This window comes from Stegastes partitus, unplaced genomic scaffold (assembly GCF_000690725.1).
Source record: "Stegastes partitus isolate 25-593 unplaced genomic scaffold, Stegastes_partitus-1.0.2 Scaffold6, whole genome shotgun sequence".
NCBI classification, from domain to species: Eukaryota; Metazoa; Chordata; class Actinopteri; family Pomacentridae; genus Stegastes; species Stegastes partitus.
The window spans coordinates 96,300-117,324 of NW_007577737.1; the positions used below are offsets into that span (position 1 = coordinate 96,300).

Genomic DNA, 21,025 nt, shown 5'->3' on the forward strand with positions numbered 1-21,025 from the left:
GAGAACAAAAATTGTAAATATAAATATAAAACTGTGTTGGTTCAGGTATTATAAAAGATCTTGTCTATAATTAGTTGTTACAGCTCTGTTTCTCTTGTGTGTCCGTTTGTGTGCGTTTACCTTTCTCTGTTGGACATGGGCTTCATGAGATGAGGGTAAAACTTGTTGCTGTCACTTGACTCTTCCTCCTGAAGATGTAGAGGGGTCGCATTAAAGCGCATTCACTCCTCACCCTAGTATCTCACAGCCGTTAAAACTGTTTTCATCTGAATTTGACAGCTTTAAACTGTGATTTATACTGAAATCCTATAAGTAGAACATAACATAGTATCCTGTTTAGGTAATAACATTCAGTCCTGATTTACAAGCATAGCCTTTAAGGTATTCTGAGTTACTTTTTTTAGAAGCTTTGTGGCCCACTAAAAGTACCTGTGAGACATTTGTGCCCTACATAGACACTGCACCTGATATATAGGAAGACAGAACCAGGCACATCTTACACAGGCCAGGCAATAACAACAGGTTATAGCTTTCACTCAGAATCATAGCATAAAACTAGATAATAAGACAAATTATTAGGGCCCCCCTTTCTTTGGCTATTAAAGATTATCCAGTTGGTATCCAGTCTTAACTGAACCAACAGCAACACAAACTTTCAGTGCTTCTCTGTACATAAATCACTCACTCGTTTCTTGAGCTGGTGTTTGGACTTCCTCTTCTCCTTGAGTCGACCCAGCCGCCGTGTCCCTCCTGCTTTCCCAGGCAAGCCATTGATTCGCTGACTCTTCCCTCCAATGATGCCCCGGCAGCTCTCTGAGCCACACTTACACACTTGCTGTAGAGAAAAAGAAAAAAAAGGTTCATAAAAAACAAATGAGCATATAATACAGTATGTGAGAAAAGAAGCAGCTGCAGTAGTAAGTTTTTATTTCATCAAGAGGTCAAAACAGGGGTGGGTGGTCTGGCCAAAATATCACATGACCATGTTTTGGCTTAGAGTCATGAGCTGCAGATTTAAACTAATGCAAACCTGTCCCTTCCACTCAAGGCTAAACCCCCAATTCAAAAAACTCTGGACTGGAAGTGGTGGCTGACATCGCTGCTGCTTTGACACTTCTGTCAGGATGTTGGTCCATTCGCCACTAATCCTTGTCTGCTGTCCTCCGTTTTCAAAATAAGCCACTAAGGCGGTCATCAATGTTATTCAGCTGCCTCTCCTATGAGCCTCACTCCACTGATGCAGATTGCAGCGGTAGTTGGATATCTTATCCTGGGTGGACTTAATGGCATCCTACTTGGTTATGTTGCCGTAGCAGCACATGAACCAGTTCTCCACCTGCCACAGGTTCTGATTGGAGTGGCCCTCCATCTCACAACAGGTCTCATGAAGAGCAGAACAATGATCACAGCCAGCTGCAGTCGAAACGGTAAGAGTTGAGGGCTGTACACGGTACAAGAGACTCACTGGAGAGGCAGCTAATTGACACAATGACCTGGCCTGCATGTAGGCAGGGAAACGTGAGCTGAGGCGAGCTGGGGCTAGCTGTTAGCGGCGACCCTTAGCATGATGCAAACTGTGCAATTCCTATGAAAAGTTGAATATACGCCATATAATGATCATCCACACTTCTGACCATCAGATCAGCCACCCCCAGGTCAAATCAGTAACTTGTCCTTTACCTGCTCTTCTGTGTTGAAGGAATGGAAGTTGTAGTCGTAGGTGAGCTCAGTGCCGCTGCTGATGTCCTTGAGAGCAAAGAGACCGATTCTGTACACTCCATTTACTGACCTGCAAAGTAGAAGTGAAATGAATAAGTGCAGCCTTTTTGAGATGATAAACTTCAAAGATAAAATCTTCCTGTCGTAGTAGTTTTTCTGACAGAACGGTTGCCAAAATAGAACTGCTCCTCCCTACAGGTTGTACTTATTATGCAACAGGCATGCTATTTCAGGTCTGTACAAAATCACAAGAAAATCAGGCCTTTCAAGTCGTGGTTTCTGGTCGTACGTCAAACATTTTGACAGTGATCAATTAAGCGCAAAACATCAAGAGTAGCATTTCATATAGTCCGCCATTTTTTCATGGGTTCAACTCTGGGCTAGGAATGGAAAGTCCTACATCTAAAACAGATTGGAAGTACCCCTCTCCCTGAAGGCAAGTTTATCTGTCTTGATTTCAAAGCTGAAGTTTGAACGTTCAAGTTAGAAAGACAATTACATTAAATGCATTTTAAAACTGGGACAAAAGGGGAAAAGGGCCAGTGTGGCAAACACTCAACATGTTGTAATCCCTATTTTTCTCCTCTCTAAATAAAGCAGTGCTCCAGCTTTTTGCCGTTCTTCTAAGAATAAAGCACACTATTCTGTTTGCCAGCCACTTGATAATTTATTCCTTCTATAGGGGCAAAAAGCTGGTTCAGCGCATTGTCTTCAGGCACTACAGCTGTATCTAAGGCCCGGCTGCATGTAATCTCTCTTCTGTGACAAGATGGATGACTCGTCAGGCTTTGTGCTGAAAATCCTCCATCCTTGTGGAGTCTTTTATTTCAGTCCAGCCACTCTACATTACATGCACAGACCAGTGCCCTAGATTATGAGCTCGTCTATGTCGGAGGGCAGAGGATACAGTATGACAGTCAGTTCTGTGAGATCATTAGCTGTCCATAATTGAATCGTCTGAGACTTTAACAGTGGTGACGCCTTTTGCAGATTTACTGTAACAACTAAAGAGAATCTAAGTAGGTTTCACTTAGGAAAGTCAGGCACAGGGAGGCCGGCTCAGACGGGGCTCCAATTGCTGTGGATTTAGTCATGCTGTGAGAACAACCCCTTAGGAAACCAGTGAATTGTTTTGGCAGGGTGCAAGGACTTTAAGCCATTTAGGTCTCTGAACACAGGCAGAAAAGAAGTGAGGTGATCTCATCAGATTACCGCCACACAACCACATTAATAAGGCTGGGGTTTCAAGGTACAGCCTTCTCATTTACAGTTAAGTGCACCTGCTGCACGTGTCCCTTTTAGAGCTACCATGTAAGTTACCTAAAGTAGGGCAACAAATATTGACAAGCATACACAGTGACTGCTTGTGCATGTCTTGGGTTCAACTGGTTTTACCATGGGGCTGCAATAGAGCTCCACAACTTCCATCACATCTAAAAATATAATCTTTTTATAATAAGGGAGTCTAACATGCTCACATTCAAGTATCTTTGTTAATTAAATCAACAAAGCTACTACACAGTAAAACCTGACAACATGAGTGAGACGTCAAGAATACAATAGCTAGACGGCTGGCCTTGTCTGTATTTATTTGTATTCTGCGTATCTTTCTGGCTGTTTCTGGTATTTTCACGCAGCTTATCTCTTACACCGGGAATAAGAAATTACTCAGTTTACCCGAATCATCAAGCCCAAACAGATAGCAATTGAGTCAAACTATTTAGGTAATAGGCTGCTCTATTTTCCAGATCATTAACCTTAAGTGACGGAGGCATTCAGAAAACCAAATACTGAATTATCAAGCTGGAACACTTTCCAATCAGCTTCTCTGACACTCCTCTCACATCCAGCAATATTGCTTGTTTAACACCATGCATTAATAACCTCTGAGACTCCATCCGCCCAACAAAATCTAGCTGTGCTAATGTGGTAAAATATACTGATTTGGACTACTGCAGCTACATAGTGAGAGTGAAAGCAGTCTTCTTTATTTGCCATCACAGCCTTACAAATGTGGTTCATGCCAGGACTGGCTCAATTACCCATCCATAACAACTTGTGGCAACTGCTCATGCTCAGTGCCTAGCCAAATCTGTTTCTTGGTGAGAACCCAAAAGCACCACAAGGGCATTAGTAGGGAACTGGTTTAAAGCTGCCATGACACCCACCACTTCTGCATCTCACAGTTGGGTTCACAGCTGTGGTTTATGAAGCGTGCCTCATTGCCCATTCGGTAGCTGTCAATCACCATGCCGCTATCCAAGTTCAGACAGTAGTGGCCACTGTGGGAGAAGTACTGCTCCATCATACGGCTCCTAAAATATGACAGATATTAAGCAGTGGAAGATTAAAAGAGAGGCTTTCATTGATCAAATCTGAGACACAAACAGGAAGCAGATCAGGCAGAAAAACACTGGATATGACACTTTTTTATTTATTTATTTTTTTTAAATCATCTGGACAATCATCCAACAAGATTCTTCGTACACCAAATGAGCTGAGTGACTGTCTCACCTGAACTCCTGCTCGCTAACCACTTCTCCCAGATACTCAATGATAAACTGTCCAGAGCGAAGCGACTCCTTGGTGCGGATGCCCCATCCTTTGCCCTCAGCACGGAATCGCTCCAGACACTGGACCCACTCGTGTCTCTGGATGTGCTGGTTGTCACACTGATCACCACATGGACAGGTGCTGGGAGAGCACTCAGCAAAGCTCATCCTGTGGAAATTGAAAAAAATTGAGGATGAGAGTGCTACTTTTTTCCTTTTTGACACCCTCTATTCTAGGGATGTCGTCTCCAGGTTGACTGGCTGTTTGTTTGGTCGACGTGCTCTCATTCATAAAAATTCTCATTGGTCAGTGAAATCGCCGGTGATACTTTCATAAGGAGAAAAACGTATCATCGATAGGTTTTATCACAACTTTGAACACACCCAATCTTATGGAGATAGCTAGGTCTAACTTGTCTAACACTTAAGTTTAATGAAGGTTTCTTGGAGCTGGAACTAAATGACACCCTGTCAAAGAGGATGTTGGTCTGGCAGTGGCTGTAATTTGTTAAAACAGATGGCCAAAAAGCTGACAGCAGTTTGCATGTCATAGCTCAACAACCAACATGGCATATCGTCAACAAACATTGAGTTCACAAGTTGATAAAGTTCTATTTTCAGAACCCATGCATACTGGTCGGCTCCGTGTCTGTTATTATTTCAGTGCAAAGCAACCGTGTTAAAATGATTGTGCTGTAAATACATTTAGGATAATAACTCCAGCATGTAGAGACACTGAGTGATTCACTTAATCTAGGGATAATGTACAGATTGTTTTTGGTCCCACCGCGACAAATTGATTGTTTTTGGAGCAGGTGCAATTGTAGTAGAACAACATATTAAACGTCACCATTATGTGCAGCTATGTGTCTTTACCTATTCAGGCAGTCATCCAGGCAGGCTTTCTCAGGCGAGCTGTCGGGAGGTCTACAGTTGCATGTAGTGGTTTCATAACCAGAGAGAGGCTTAACATCCACGTAGACATCTGTGACACATACAAAGGGGATTACCAGTTTGCACTTTTTGACACAGTCACAAAGTGTGACCAGATATATTTAATCACTGTTTTGCAAACAACGCATAAAACTGACAACAGGAGTTACATTATTCAAAGTAACCACAGTAACCAATGAAGCAAACATCCCTGTGTCTTATGGATTAACAGGAAAGTGGTCGCACATAAATTGATAAATTACCCCAAGGCTGGATCACTGGAATAAAGCCAGCTACTCACTTGATCTGATCTTTTTGTAAAGGGGGACATCAGGCCTCTTGTAAAGCTGAAACACAAAAACAGAAGAGTAAACACAAAGTGGTAGAAAACAAAAAAAAATACTTGTGAGCTTAAACTTGGCTTCTAACTTATCTAACTGCTTATCAGTCTTTCATTGTGAACATGGAAAAAGCCTAAAAAACACTTCTGCTAAAGAAGATTGATCACCTGATCGTGTTTCCACAACCATAAGATGTCGTAAGGCAACTGGAAATCAATGCGCTTCTGTCTCAGGTACTTTCCTGAAAAGAACAAACCAGGGAAAATTTGGAGAGAGAAAAAACACATAGGGGAAGGACAGAGTAATACATAAATTAAGAGTTATAGTCAGATGGTGCATGTTAATAAGCTTGATGAAACTTGATGATGAAAACAGTTGTGTTTCGTCTGATCATAGCTGAAAATACAAGCCTGTGACAGCAAAAAAGGAAGAGTCTTGTTCCTGGAAAAAGAATTTTGCTGAGCAAACTACAGAAGTTCTTTGAAACTTGGATGTGGACCTAAAAATAAAGAGACTTTCTGGGTTTGTGCCTTCTCTTTCTAGGAAAGCTATTCAGCTTTAGAAACCAGCCTCGGGAGAAAAGCCAATGATTGAACTCTGAAAACATAAATAACTAATTTTATAGTGTTTATAAAGACTGGTCAATTAATTACTACATACTCAAATCATGTGTTTTAATCATTGTTTAATAATTCAACAGTACAGATGACACCTGATCCAGTTTAAAACTCACCAACATGTATTGGTGCAGGAAACAATCCATATTCATGTTCCCCAGGTATGTACTCCAGCTTCTCTTTCTTTAGCTGCAGAAGCTGACTACGGGGGCTGCAGAGGAGGAAAAGAAAAATGTGAAGGCAGTTCACTAGCAGTGCAGAAAGACTGCATGTGTTGTTCTGAAATAAAGATTAATATCAGAAGTAAACAAGAGATTGTATTTAGGATTTCTTTGTGAACTCACTCTTCAGTCTTGTACACATCGGAGTAAAGTCCCGCTTTCTGGAACTTCTTCTTCGGAGGTCTGGCTGCCCTCTTCTCTCGTTGGCTGGTTATGGGCATGGGTGGAGCCTGTTCCCTGGAGACGGTGCCTGGGCGCTCCGGGGAGCAGTGGCCATCTGGCTTGCTCTCCATTGAGCTAAAATTAGAACCATGACTTGGTATCTAGTGACAACTGGACTTAATAAATGTTGCTATACATGCCAGCACTGCAACCTAACATTACTGTCCAAGGGCTGTAACTCTCGGGAATATAGGCTCGTATGAAACAGCGTACTGGAAATGTGCTTACCCGTGAAAGTGCTGCAGCTCGTCTTGGGTAAGCCAGCTCCTTCCTGCCCCAGTCCTGGGCCTTGCCACCAGGTTGCCCAGGTTCTCCTCTCTTTCCGGCAATTGCTGCTCAGGCTCCTCGACCTCCCTTTCCTCTTCCACCTCCTCCTCCTCTTCCTCATCCCCATCTCTCTCCCACTGCTTCCTCTTCTGACCTTTTCTTCGCTGGCCCTGGACTACCGACTCAATAGCATCTGTCACAGTATCGCCTTCCCACCCTCTTCCCCCTGCTAGCCGCTCTCCCCCTCTGTCTCTGTGGCGCGCCTGATTCAGCTCAACCACAGGAGGTGGGGATGGTGGCGGGGAGGGTAAAGGGTGTTTCCTGGGACGTCCGGGGCCCCTCTTCTTCACCACGTTGTTTCCTGTCCGAGCCTGTCTCTGTAGCTTCTTGGCACGCAGGATTTTGTTGACGTGGTGCAGGCTGTGTTTGGATGGCTGTGCCCGATGGGAGTGGTGGGGCAGGGAGGCATCCAGGCAACAGTCCTGGGAGGGAGAGAGGCAGGAGGAGGAAGCAGAGGCGTGGGAGTGAAACAGAGAAGGTTGGTGATGGTGCTGCTGCCGGTGGTGGAGGGATCCTTCAGGCCCTTCAGGGGTTGGAAGTGCAACTCCTCTTGTTTGGATACCCGATGACCCTAGGAAAGGAAACCTTAAATTACTGCTACATACACATCACTAAGCATCAGCGTACGCAGCACACATATTTTAAGCAAATCTTAGTGTTAGCAATTAGAATCAGAACAGCTAGGATTTCAACACTCAGACAACTCTAATACTGTTTTTCTGCATTCTCTTCTACTCTGCTCTCGACCCATTAGATCACTTTCTATTCTCGTACATCTTTCTTCGCTTCTCTCCTCTTTCCCATTATTCTTAAACTCATATTTCACCCTTGTCGACCACTTTCTCCTTCCCACTTTCTATTCTTTGACATTGCAAGACACTGCTTCATTTTCTACATATTTTCCTCTTTTCGCTTCTCATCTTCTTCCTCATTAACATTGTTCTCCTGCTCCTTGTCATCCCAAGTTTCTCACCCCGCTCCTACTTCCTCCCCTTGCCTGACCTTAGAAAACCCTTCTTTCCTCCATATTTCTTTTCATTCATTTCATACTCATCCAGAAGAACAGTGACATCTATTCTTTCACACATTCAAACTTAAGACTCCGCTGCTTTTTCCGTTTGGGTGATCTAAACTTAACTTCTGTTCATCTTTTCACTCTTCTTGTCACCCATTAAGACAGTTTCCATGCAAACATTTCATTTTTAAAAGCATCTGATTATGAACACAAATGCTACAAACTGAAAATAGTTATGAATATTGCAAACATGCCTGAGAACCTGGCCAAGGCGAAAAAAGATGACAAACAGATAAAAAGATATGCTGTAACTGCGACAGATCAAATCATTAAAAACACCATGCAAGTATGGTAAATTAAACATGATCAAGACTGATATATATGTGCTCTTTTGATTATATTACTGGTGCAAGTCTAACAGGACCATCATTATGTGGCATCAGGCATTTCAAATGTTACTGAGAATGAAGAGATCTAAGTGAGATGACCAATTAACTAGCTAGACGAAACAGACCACGCTGTTAACCATTGCCTGACCCCTGCTCCAATTCCATGCTGTTTGAATGGTTTGATGTCTTCTTTTGATGACTTGAAGATTCACTGCACAAACACACCTATTCAGTCCTGCTTTTATGCTACAGCTTATCCTTGGCCTCGCTTACAGACCTTTTTCTCTACATCACTCTCAAAACATACTCTTTCGGCAGTATACATTTATTTGTCATTCCCTACTTGTCTTGTGTGCCAGTGCAGTCCCCAGACTCCCCACCCTTAGCCTCCCCTACCTCCACAGTGCCGTCTGTGACCACTGGTTGACCCCAAGTCCTGAGCTCTAATCCTGGATTACCCTGGCTTGGTTTGAATTGCGCCACAGTGCCTCAACAGGGACCTTTCAGCTTCCCATTTTACTCACAGACGTGCACACAAACAAAAGGTAACACCCACACACAAACACCAATTCTACCGCTGCGGCACACACAGACACACATCAGAGCCACACCAGTAAAAGCAAGATCACCGCTGAGGCAGTGTGCCTTACATCAGCAGCATTCGGCCAGCCCAGGTGCTGATGGATAGGACGAGGCCTCACATTGTGGGCTTTTGAGGGAAAAGTCTACTAAATATAGAATGTTAACAAAATACTCCACCCCTTCAGTAAGATGAGCCCTGGCAGAAATGCTGCATCAACTGTGGCCAACTGTGGCCATCCCCACTCACAGAGGAGCCGGTTTAAGTAATTACACGTGCTTTTTTTGCCAAGCCGGTAACCACTACTAAGAGCTACCAAATGTCAGACATTGTATGCACAGGGGATGTCACTGAAAATTTCAAGGGGACTTTTTTTTCCACTAAAATAAATGGCCCATTCCACTTAGTATTTCATTTTCTCAGATGGGGGACAGCTGTGAGGACTACAGAGACAGAACTGATCATTTTCCAGTTTTGTTTGTTCTCGCCACAACTGAAGTATGGATGGTCCCAGCGGTAACCACTACACAATCTCTCAACACACAATGAAGGATTTTCAAGAGATGCACATGCTTCACTGTGTTGAGATCAAGCAAAATTTGAAAGCCCACTTGCTGTGCCATATGGCAATGTTTGAAAGGGTTACTGCCCAAATACACAATCCTGGAATCAGTGCTGGATATAATTGATTGCACACTGTGCCAGTTTTACCATAGCTGTGCCAGGCCATAAAGCTCATCAGACATCAGCCAATCATACCGAGACGCAGAATACAACTGCATCAGAACTATTTTTGGAAAATGAATTTGGTGCACAATTGACTCCAGTAACCTTTAACAATGTCACATTTCATTTGGGTCAAAAGATTTTCTGTGCTGATTAGCTTATCTAAGTTACAAACTAACGGAGCTACATGAATAATAAGGAGGTTCAATGCAGTGAATTGGATGCTCAAGAGCAAATAAATGCAAATAGCTCCCTGCTGCTATTGTTACTGTACAGTGTTTTCTTTTAAATAAATTATGTCTATGCCGTTGTTATATATATATATATATATATATATATATATCAGTTTATCACTGCATGACCTAGTGTAGGCAGCCTATTCTACAGATCCTTTTACAGTTTCACGAAACCAAATTAGACTTACCTAACTCTCTCCTCTCTGCTGACGTTGAGCGGTCCTTCCTCATCGGCCGGTCCACATGGGAGAAGCTGGAGCTCTCTGTAACTACCTCAGTCTTTCTGTTCCTGCCCCCCTTCAGTGAAGTGCGGGTGAGAGCAGAGGCAAACAGGTTTGTAAGGTTAGGAGAGTCATGAGCTTCTACATCCTCTGTGGGAGTGAGAGGCTCCTCATCCTCGCTGTCCGAGCAGCCTGCTGGGTCTTCTGCCCGCCCATCTGAGAAGGAACCCTGGCCAGCTGCCACTTGACTCCGTGAAAGTTTAGAGTAGTCTGCTTCAGAGCTGCCCATTCTGAACCAGGACTCGACTGGGTGGTGACCTTTTGAGCTGTTGCCCAGCGCAAGCCTGGAAGGTCCCAGACAGGACATGGAGCTCTCTTTGCGTTTGTACCTTTCTGCAGATGAGGATGAGGAAGAAGAAGGAGAGTTGGCAGAGGTGGCAGCAGCTTGTTTGCTGGCACTGGTGCTGGCGGCATCTCGTCCAAAGCGGCATCGTTGTAAAGACTCTGCCATTCCTAAACTGCCAACTCGCTCTCCTTTACCTGATGCTCCACTGTCAGAAATCCCTGCACTAGCTCGACTCCCTGACCCGCCTCTTGCCGCTTCCTCCCTGTCCTCCTCACCACAGCGCTCCCTGTGTTTGTGCCTGTGTTTGTGTTTGTGATGCCAGTTGAACGAAAGCTCAGAGGACATGGGTGGGTAAAGGACAGGGGACCTTCCTCCTCCCAGGTACTCCTGCCTGAGCAGCTTATGTTTTTTCTTGTGAAACTTTGAGGGGTTCAGCAGGAGATGCGAAGGGTGGTGATGATGCATGTAAGACGTCGGGGGTGGAGGAGGGAAGGAGGGCGAGTGGTGAGAGTGGTGGGAGGGGGCTGTGTGGGGCGACTGGTGATGTGGGTGAGGATACAGAGCGCTTGCTGGAGGATAGCCTCTGTAATAGCCCAATCCCAGGGGTCCAGATGAGTAAGGAACACTGTAAGAGGGGTGGTAAAAGCCTCCACTAGAGAGTGGGAATCCAAGCCCAGGAACAAACGGAACCTCAGACATGGACTCCCTCAGTTTGGGAGGCCGCCCTCGTTTCTTCTTCATGTCTGGTTTACGAACATAGTGCAACGGGTCACAGGAGTATGCAGGATGGGAGTAGAAGCTGCCAAAGTTAACCCTGAAGATTGTGGGCAGGAGGTCTCTGTGAACATAATGATGTGGAGGGGGACCACTTGTGCCTCCTATGCCACCACTGGCCCTGCTCCCCACCCCTGGCACTCTACTTGATCCTGCTGCTATTCCTATTCCACTGCCGAGCCGGTGCCCTGTGGTACGGTGAGCTATCCGTATTTCACTTAGCCTCACAACAATCTCATCCAGCTCAGCGAGAAAGTCTGGGTCAAGCCGCCGTGAGCGCAGCTGCAAGTACTTCTTCTTGCGTTTCCTCTTCTGTCTCTTTAGCTTGTCATAGCCAGGGCATCCGTGGCTGCGGCGTTTACACTTGTGCTTATGTTTCTCCTTATGTCCCAATAGGGAGGAGGCAGGAGCTGCTGGGTGAGGTCTCCGGGGGTCGGGTGATGACCTTGCTCCGTGGGGTGATGGAGAGGGTGAGGGATGTTCCATAAGCACAGCGGAGTGTCTGCGCCTGCCTCTGGAATTAAGGCCCATCCCTGGACCCATAGCTGAACCGATGACCCCTGGCATTAATAATCCACTGCCCATCCCGGGCGGCATCCCGATTGCACCCAAGCCACCTGCCCCCCCAGCTTTCTCGCCACGGTCAGAAGTGCTGTTATTGTCTGTTCCTATACCACTGTCACTGGGCACCGTCTCCTCGCTGTGTGACTCACTGACTGGTGACGGAGTGGCTTCTTTTAGCTCACTGAGGGGAGCAGGGGAGGTGGGATGGAGTGGCCTGGGAGGGGAAAGCTTATGATAATGGTAGTGCTGCCTGTAATGATGGTGGTGGTGATGGTATCCACGGCAAGATGACTTTTTCTGAGAAGCTGCTGCGGCCGAAGATGACGTCGAGCTCAGCCCTGTGTTCCGAGGATTAGGAGCAGAAAAGGTTGGGGGAGGGAAGGAGAATGTGTTGTGGCCATGATGGGTGTTAGAATAGTGAGAGTGACCTGCAAAGTGCACTGAGCCTGGTTCCACAAAGCTGGCATCACTGATGGGACTGTGGCCTCCACTAGACTGTGAGAGGGAGGGAGAGGGAAAAACCTCTGAGGAGGAGAGCTGGTGCTGTTGTTGAGACTGGGACTGATGGTGATGGAGAGGGGAAGTGGTGTTTGGAGACAGAAACGGTTCTGGTGAAGATGTAGCTGTAACAGAAGTTGCTTTTGGCTTACGGCCTCTCCTCTTACCCATGTATATTGTGCCTTTTTTACTGACATTAATTTGTGGCCCTAGTTTTCCCCCAAAAGAAGCAGCCAGGGAGGACAATGATTGGGTTGCAGCCTCCACAGAGCCAACCACCCCACTGGTGGTGCCTTTAGGGGTCTCTTCTGGTCTTGGACCTAACAGGATTTGACTGAGAATACGCTTCCGCTTCACACTTTTCATCTTATTGATCTTTCCAATAATAGTTTTCATGATAAGTTGCCCGTTTCCTTTGCTGCGGAACCGTTTGTCTCCCATGTCCCCTGCTTCTGGAGCCAAAGTGGGAGGCTGACCCTCCTGGGGCAAGGTAGGAGGAAGGCGCTTGGGACGTCCACGTTTTCTAGGCATAGGTTTAGGGGGGTTTAGGTCCACCTCTGGATGAAGAACAGGTGGGTCCTGCTCTTCTTTGGACTTCAGCAAAGATGAAAAGACCTTGGAGGGGGCCAGTTTGTTAGGTGGGTTCCCAGGGGCCGGGGCGTCAAGCCTTGGCATTTTGGACTTTGGCCTTCCCCGTTTCTTAGTCTGGGAAGTAAAGAGCTGTGACACTGGCCTTTGTGGCACAGGATTTGGTTTGACCTTATTTGGGTTGGGAGGCCTGCCAACAGGTCTTTTACCTGGTGGCGATGGCGTTTCCAAGCTTGAAGATAAAGGCATAGTGGTTTTGTTCTCATTGAAGGGACTGTCCTGGCCTGCTCTCTGACTCTGCGTCTTGTTCATCACACGGGTCCAGCGGGGTTTCCTTCCCCTGCGTTTTTTCAGGGGTTTGCTGTCCTGCTCTGCGGGAGAGTCTAGAGATGAATCAGGAGAATCATCTCTAAGAGGTGTATGTGGGCTTTCATCATCATCTGGCTCTGGTGGAGACGGTGCCCTCTGTCTGACAGACTCTGGGGGACTGCTGGTCCGACCGGGCCGGCTACAGTCCCGGTTAGGGCTGCGCTTACTTGGACTGGAGCTCTTCCCCCTCTCAACTCGCAGTGACTGATTACTAGCTCCCTTGTCTTTCCCCTCTAGCTTTCCTGTTCCTGTTGAAGGAGGGCACTTGGTTAAGTCTCTGGGGCTGTCTCTTTCCTGCTCCTGCTCACCTGCACTGCTTTCCTCCGCCAAGGCAGGGGACTCTCGTGCATGGTGTCCTTGTGAGGGAACAGGGGAGCCCAAGTGACTCACTGCACTCACAGTCCTCTGCTCTGCTGAGGTGGAGGAAGAGGATGAAATAGGACAAGATGGAGAGGATGTGGTGTGGGGTAGGCAGTGACCAGGACGTGACTGTGGCTTAGAAATGCTACTGTTGCTGTTGTCACTGTTGCTGTCCTTTGACATGGCTGACAGGCGGTTATTGCCATAGGTGAATGCTGGGCTGTTGCTGCGACTGCTGCTGTTGCTGCCGCTCATGTTGATGCTGTTGTTGCCGCTGCTGCTACTACCTTTTCCAGGCCCATCAAAGTCCTCTTTTCTCAATGATGTCAAGGATGGGGAATTTTCTAAAACATTGTCTTTGTTCCTAGAACCGTAGGGCCGACCAGGTGGTCTTGACACAGGAGGTGGTGGGGAAAGGTGAACCATTCTTGAATATGTGTTCCTATTGGCCATAGCCCTGTCTCGCTGCTTGGCTGTGGGAGCCATAAAGCCTGAGCTTGGGAGAGGAGGAGTGGGATCGATCTTTGCAGGTTTGGCTGGCTTAGGGGTCTTTGATGGGGGGCAAGTTGCTATAAGTTGAGCTAATTTCTCAGTGACTGTGGGTGCTCCCCAGCTTTGAACACCTTTGTCCTTGTCTCTCTGACTTTCTGTGCTATAGGTATATTGAGGAGGTTTAACACCTTCAAAGCTGGGTTCTTTTGAAGCAGGTAGTGGTGGAGAGGGCGAAGACGTCCGAGGGTTGGGTTGCGAAGTTGGTGTTTTCTTCCCAGAAGAATGCGTTTTGCTGTCTGATGGAGGGCGGTGAAGGTTGAGGGGTCTCTCAGATGTGGTATTGGCTGCTTTCGAGTCTGACTTTGAATCAGACTTACAATCCATCTTTGGTGGACCCTGAACAGAAAAAAAACACACCAGACATTGATTAATAAAAGCAAATACAAAGTAATAGATGATTTTTTTACACTCAAGAAATGCTGTGATTTCTAAAATATGGAGCTAAATGTACGGAGATTTGCCTGTACATGAACTATTTTTAAATTAATGAACTAAAATCAAAAGCTTAATTACAACAATTTGTAAGGGATCGTGTGCAATCTTAAAAACATGAATTTTATAATTTGATGTATGATGCGACAGTTGGGTTTAGGTTCATGTCATTGTAGGTCACAATGAAAAGCACAGTGCAACACTAAGACAAACTTAACCAACATGACAATACAAAATACAAAACTGCACACACTATGGCATCACAAAAACCACGTCAGCACCGAGTGTGTGTAAGAAAAATTAAAAGCAAGTATATTTCTTTACACTTTTAGAAATTTCAATTGATTGGTAAGATTTTCAGTCCAATGTTGCTTAACGGGCTCGCCCAGGGGGAACTGGCACTCAACTCAATAACACTTATCAGGGTCAGATTGGGGACAGAGCAGGAGAGCTGGAGAGAGGGGTCATGCAGGGATGGGGGTGGAGAGGACATGGCCAGGGAGAGACAAGAGGATAGACAACACAGATGAAGGGAGACTGGAGGGGGCGGTGCGTGGTGAATAGAGGCAGAATAGAGGCCAACAGGGAACACAAAGAAAACTAAAGAACAATTTATGCTCCGCTCTTTATCTGTGCAATAACACGGTAATTACTAGGGTAGCCTTGTTGTGGACCACTGCCTCACCAATGACTGACTGATAATATCTTTAGGAAGTAGGGTGAACAAACCCAAGTGTGCACACAGAACGAAAACAATAAACCAGTGAACATACTGGCTATTAATACTGATTGTTTAATCGACTGGTATATCAAAATGCATGAAGTGACGGTGTTCTGTCTCTTACCCTTTTTGCTGGAGTACTCCCATTGACTTGGGAGGGTGTTATGGTGGTAGTGCTGGCAGAGGGAGGAGGAGCAGCAGGAGGCGGTGTGGGAGCTTTAGCAGAGGGGGCTGATGAAGATGATGTGGCTGGTGGTTTGTTTACACTGGGACTCTTTTCCCTCTCTTTTTCCCTGCCATGTGAAGGACTCTGGTTCTGAGTGCCTGGCCCGTCACCTGTAGCCCCTGCACGGTTCCCACGAGCGCCGCCTCCTCCGCGGCTCGTGTGCCTCACAGTGGCCCTGAAGGCTGGTCGGCACACGTAATTCTCCAAGATCTTAGGGGGCTTCTTCATGCGTTTTGCTTGAAGGCCAATCTTCAGTTTAACATTGCCCTCGGACAGGCTGCTCTCTTTGATGGAAAAATGAGACTGGTCGCCGCCGGCACCTCCTGGTCCACCTGCGCCTCCCGCACCAGCAGTGACAGCAGCAGCTCCCTCCTTCTCTCTGTCCCTCTTCTTTTCCTCCTCTTCGTCCTTCTTTCCACCCCCTCCATCCTTCTCTCGCTCGGTTGTGGGAGCACCGGAGAGAAGAGGGGGTGGAGTCGCAGTTCTCCCCTGAATCTTCTGATCCATCAGAACTTTAGGGGGTTTGCAAGTTTATTAGGGGAGTGGATGTTGTGGATACCAGGTAGAGTTTTTGTCTGGGGGACAGGATAGGGGTGAAGGGGGGGGAAAAGGGGGGGGGATAACGGTGAGGGTGAAGCTCTCCTTGTTTTGAGGTGGCTTCTCTCCCTTCCTCGGCTGCCCAGCCCTCTGTCTCCGTCCTTCAACTGTAGGAGAGGAGATGCAGGAGTTGCAGGGGAGAAAAGGGGGGGGAAAAAATCCAAATTAGTCACCGCAAGACAGAGCATCAACCAAACATTGACAGCTTTAAAGAGTGCCCTACAACTGAGAAGTATAAAACGTCTTATAATGAATGATGGCAGAAAGCAGACGAAGGGCAACAATTTTTTATCATCTATTTGGTTAGAGACTGTCCTTCATCCTGTCTGGGTGACTTTTTATGGTGCGCTCGTCCTCACAGCCCGTAACAATCTGTGACCTATTTACACAGCCAAGGTGCTTCTACCTGAGAGATGTAACCTAAGGCACAAGGACTCTGAATTGTCCACCTGCGATTTACAAATCCCACGTGGTCCTGAGTCAATAGTTAATCCCACAGGACAGGTGCATCCTTTCCAGTGCTACAAGGTAAGATGCAGAATGAGCAATCCCTTAAGTACCCTCATTAGTCGCAGTGAAAACGGGCGCCGGTGATAGCGGCAAACTGCTCATAACCTGCGTTAGCACAGCAGCAGAGAGCAGCTTGCTTCTTAATTGTGCTCCTGAGAGGACGGGCCCAATTCAATGAAGTTGTCTACAGCTCCCCATGGCCACTGAGTGATTTAATGCGGATTCGCCCCCAAGCAGGTGCTTTCTCTGGGTGAAGTCATTTGGAGGCAATTCAGAACTGTGACCTCAGCACATCGGGTCCTCTGGGACCAGACAGAGGATCCGGCCGCCTTTCCCAGCCTTCGCCAGCAGCAACTGAGAGTGAGTGATCGAGCGTCAACGTGCCGGCGGTTTCTCTGCGCCCTACATTAGTGGAGAGCACTAAAGGAGCTACTTAATGGAGCCTCAGGAAAGTCATACAAGTCGTCACATCACTAAAGCGTCACAGCAAGAGAGAAAAAAAAAAAGAAATCTGCCCGACACATAGTCTTACACCATGTTTGTTTTGGATTATAACTGTGGAAAACAGTAGTAGAGATTTTTTTTTTTGTTGAACCACACAGTAAACACAGCACAGTTTTTGGAGTCTTGCCTGTAGTTCCCCCACGCCCTCCTTTCAGTGTTTACTTCAATTACTCACTCCATTTTGCCTCAAAACTGCAGACTCCCCCTCGCTACGCATACCACACTCAAATCACACCTCCCTCTTTTCTTTAACACTCCATCAATCTCAGCGCTCTTTCCCCGTTTTTCTTTAAGCTTTTCCATCCTCTTCCTCGTCTATTTCGCAAACTTGGAAAGCGCGAGCAACAGAAACTGAAGTCGCTGTGTTCCCACTTTAATCGAAAACACATTTCACCCGTCACACACCCCACCAACCCTGCTCCCTGCGTCCTCCTCGCACACGGTGACAAATGTTCTCCTCGATCTTTTATACTAAACGCTGGCGGTGATGTGAGCCGCTTCCGTCGCCTGACAGCAGCTATGCCAAAAATAAGTCAGTGTAGTACCTAACTCTGTGAGAGGCTACTGACACAACTGTGGAGAAAAGCCTCCCAGCGAGTCAAAACATTCCTCTCACCTCTGACTAGCTAAGCCGGGTCATTTACTGGCACTTGCTCTCCTGGTTATAATCTGATACGAGGCCGAAACGCTTTTCTAATTTGTGATTGATAAGCCTTGACACTACGGCATATCTTTTTTCATGTTTAGCAGCGCGGCACTTTTGTATTTACAGAGCAGTTACACTATAGTCATTTCATTCTCGCAGTCATGTTGCAACACTAATGCTTCTGAGGACTGATATTAGTCATGCCTGTCTGTTGTTTGCTTTTACTTTCAGAGCAACAACAAGGAGGTAAAGTAGAAAGAGGGGTATAGAAAAGGGGAATAAATGTCAACCAAATAGTACGAATAGCAGAGAATCAATAATCAATATCAGGCCAGCCACCTAAGAAATGGCAGAGAAGGGAGGAACGTAGTAAACAACTTCCCGCGCCCCCTCCCATTTCTTTCCCCCCCTTTACTCCCTCCCTCCCTCCTTTCACTCCCTCCTCACTTTTGCACACGTTGTTCATAACTGCTGATTTCCCTTTGGCCATAGCAATAGTATCCAACCCACCCACCCCCCACATCATTCACATGAGGGCTGGCGTCTGCCCCGAGAGCTGCCTGTCATTTCCAGGGCTTTTTACTCCGTCGGTATTAGTGCAGAGCCGTGCTCACGGGCTTGTAGGGGAGGGAGAAGCAGCCAAATTCCTTTACTACTACCACCGGTTTGGATCATTAAATGTGCGCCGCTGCCTAATTATAACACAGCGTGGCTTTAAACAAAGAAGCGGCTATAATGTTTTAAACCCCCGAGATATAGGAATTGCAGCGGAGGCTGCAATAAAGCGGAACGGAATGACAGGTGTCTTGTCAGACCTGCACCATGCAAACATCTGCTGCAGCGAACTTCATTCAGTGGCATTAACGGGGCTTTGCAATAAAGCGCATAGCATTTGTGTATTCAATTTTAGCTAATTTCCCCCCCTCCCTCGCATGCTATGCAAAAAACGTGGCCTGAACAAACCAAATAACGTTATCTGCTTTCGGTTTCCTGTACAGTCAACATTGCCCCTCAAGGGAATAAACCTCATGAGTGTGCGAGATCACCCTTGATTTTCACCGCATATTCACTCTTTAGTCATAATAACTGTCTTATAATAATCCAGCCTCAGAGACACGCTCTGCAAAGTCTTTTGCATGCACGAAGGAGGTGGAGGGGGGCAAAGAAAAATCAGAAAACATTTACTCGTGGGTAAACATTAGCCAGACAGCAATTTTTTTTTCAGTCAGCACTCACATTATTGTGAGCAATAAATCAACAAATCTATCAACACTTACCTCTTAAATTGTCCAGAAACGGTGTTCACATTATTTGGCTCTGTGTCCTGCCTCAGTGTGTATCAACGTGGTGGCCACATATTTTTTAATCTTCCCACAGCTGAAATACCGAAACCAAAACAAGGAGGGAAGAAAAAAAAAAAAAGATGTCAGATTTGGACTGCTGCTTTTAGGATCCAACTCCTAAAGCATGGACTGTGAGCTACAGCTAAAAATGAGTATGCTTGTATTTGATCTACAACCGCTGCTGTTTGGTTCAAAACCATAAAAGCAGCCACAAAGATCTCAAACTGAAATCACTGCACACAGCTTTTGAACACCTGCAAAAAAAAAAGACTGCCAGCTCCAAAACACAAAGTTGTGAAGGTGGAAGCTGAGTGCCAACATGTAAAGCATCCCCCCCACTGGAAGAAAAAAAATGTATTTCCATAATAGTAAGCACAGTAACAGGCAAAGCGGTAAAGAAATAGAGGTTTAACAGCCACTTGGTGCTCAATATAACCGATGCACTGCGAAAGGTTTGTGTTTATTTTCTACCAAGCTAGCAGCTAGCCGTCCGTCCAATAATAGACAGCCCGTGCTACATTTTGTATAAATGGCACTGGCAGAAGCTAACTAGCCATCTATCAGCAGCCAGTTTGAGGACGATTTGGGCAAATTTCGCCCCGCACAGCCTCAACTTACACTGTACACCGGCGAGAAATGAGTCGCAGACGCCTACAGCTTTCGTACAATTTGTGTAAACCGAGCGAATGTGACACAACCCGGGGACGAGTGATGTACATAATCTTGCATCTCCGTCACATTCTCGTAGGCACTCGTGTTACTACATCTCAGCTACGACGGCTAACGATGCACTAGCAAGTGAGCTAAAGCAGCAGGGAAAAAAATATATATATCGCCCAACGTTGCTTCAAAGACAAACGCGCGATTGAATCGACCGGGAAACGAGCCACGTAGAGAGAAAAAAAATACGGCGAATTATATCCCAGTGGTGTAAGAATAACAGATGCAGCGCCGTGTAAGGTTATTAAAAAAAACACTAACTGTCAACAAAATGGCGGCTGCGTTGAATCAACAGAGACCCGAAATGGATCTCCCTTTATTTCTCCTCTCCCGGTGCTAAAATCCTCTGTTCCTTACAGCGACTGGTGTCCGTAAAATGTCCCCGAGATGCTCCGAAATCCGCTCCGACACGCCGTTAGCTGGGCCTGGATGTGTCAGCACGGGCCTCTCTCGTTAATCGGGCCTCCATGTCTGCTCAGCCCGTATCGCTACTGTGTCAGTACAACACGGGCATTCTCAGTCCCAGCGAGGAGGGAGGGAGGGAGGACGGACCGAGGAGGGCGGAGGGGAGCGAGCAGGAGGAGGAGGAGGAGGAGGAGAGGTGAGGAAAGCAGTGCAAATGTCGGTTGTGCGCGGTTGTTGCGGTCATTGACAAAAAAAAAAAACGTTTTGTTATTTCGCTATGTTGAGAGCCGTGTTTCTGACCGGAGGAGGAGGAGGAGGAGGGTGTGTTTTCTCCTCTCTTCTTTTTTTTCTCGCTGGTATGCGCCGGTCAAGTGTCAGAGCGGCGGTGCCCGGTTTCAGCGGCCACGGAGGGTCACAACGCAGCGCTCCGGTAAACAGTGCAGGCGGAGGGGAAGGCAACGGGAGCTTTATAGCCTATAAATAAACCATTCTGCTCTATAAGGACGTCCCTCTGTTCTGGTGGAGCCAGAGCAGCAGCACCGAGCCACAAAAGTCGCGTTAAATTCACCTGACCGGTACCGCACCTGGCTGTAAATGAACAGGTAATTTTACTGATTAAGTGTTGAAGAGCGGCGCTGGTGGCCAGAGAACTGATAGGAAATGAAAATAATCGGTTCTAATTGGATTGCAACTGATTATGTTTTTTTATTATTGATACATGTGGGTGTTTTTTTGTGGTTGTGGTTTTTGCCTATTTAAAAAAAAATAAAA

The 21,025-nt window shown here is 46.4% G+C and overlaps 1 protein-coding gene across 2 annotated transcripts in view; it reads right to left on the reverse strand.

Annotated features, from left to right (window-relative positions):
- ash1l (ash1 (absent, small, or homeotic)-like (Drosophila)) overlaps positions 1 to 20,330 on the reverse strand; it is a 31,040-nt gene extending 10,710 nt beyond the window's left edge. For both annotated transcript variants that reach the window (XM_008280431.1, XM_008280429.1), the window contains exons 1-15: positions 20,207 to 20,330; positions 19,064 to 19,163; positions 15,428 to 16,233; positions 10,067 to 14,486; positions 6,834 to 7,503; positions 6,507 to 6,680; positions 6,279 to 6,373; positions 5,713 to 5,786; positions 5,506 to 5,551; positions 5,148 to 5,256; positions 4,234 to 4,440; positions 3,888 to 4,034; positions 1,681 to 1,789; positions 686 to 835; positions 121 to 188 (exon numbers count right to left, since the gene is read on the reverse strand). In XM_008280431.1, coding sequence (XP_008278653.1) covers positions 121 to 188; positions 686 to 835; positions 1,681 to 1,789; positions 3,888 to 4,034; positions 4,234 to 4,440; positions 5,148 to 5,256; positions 5,506 to 5,551; positions 5,713 to 5,786; positions 6,279 to 6,373; positions 6,507 to 6,680; positions 6,834 to 7,503; positions 10,067 to 14,486; positions 15,428 to 16,036 — 6,878 coding nt within the window. In that variant the 5' untranslated portion in view covers positions 16,037 to 16,233; positions 19,064 to 19,163; positions 20,207 to 20,330. The remainder of the gene's footprint in view (positions 1 to 120; positions 189 to 685; positions 836 to 1,680; positions 1,790 to 3,887; positions 4,035 to 4,233; positions 4,441 to 5,147; positions 5,257 to 5,505; positions 5,552 to 5,712; positions 5,787 to 6,278; positions 6,374 to 6,506; positions 6,681 to 6,833; positions 7,504 to 10,066; positions 14,487 to 15,427; positions 16,234 to 19,063; positions 19,164 to 20,206) is intronic.
- Between the last annotated feature and the right edge of the window lie 695 nt (positions 20,331 to 21,025).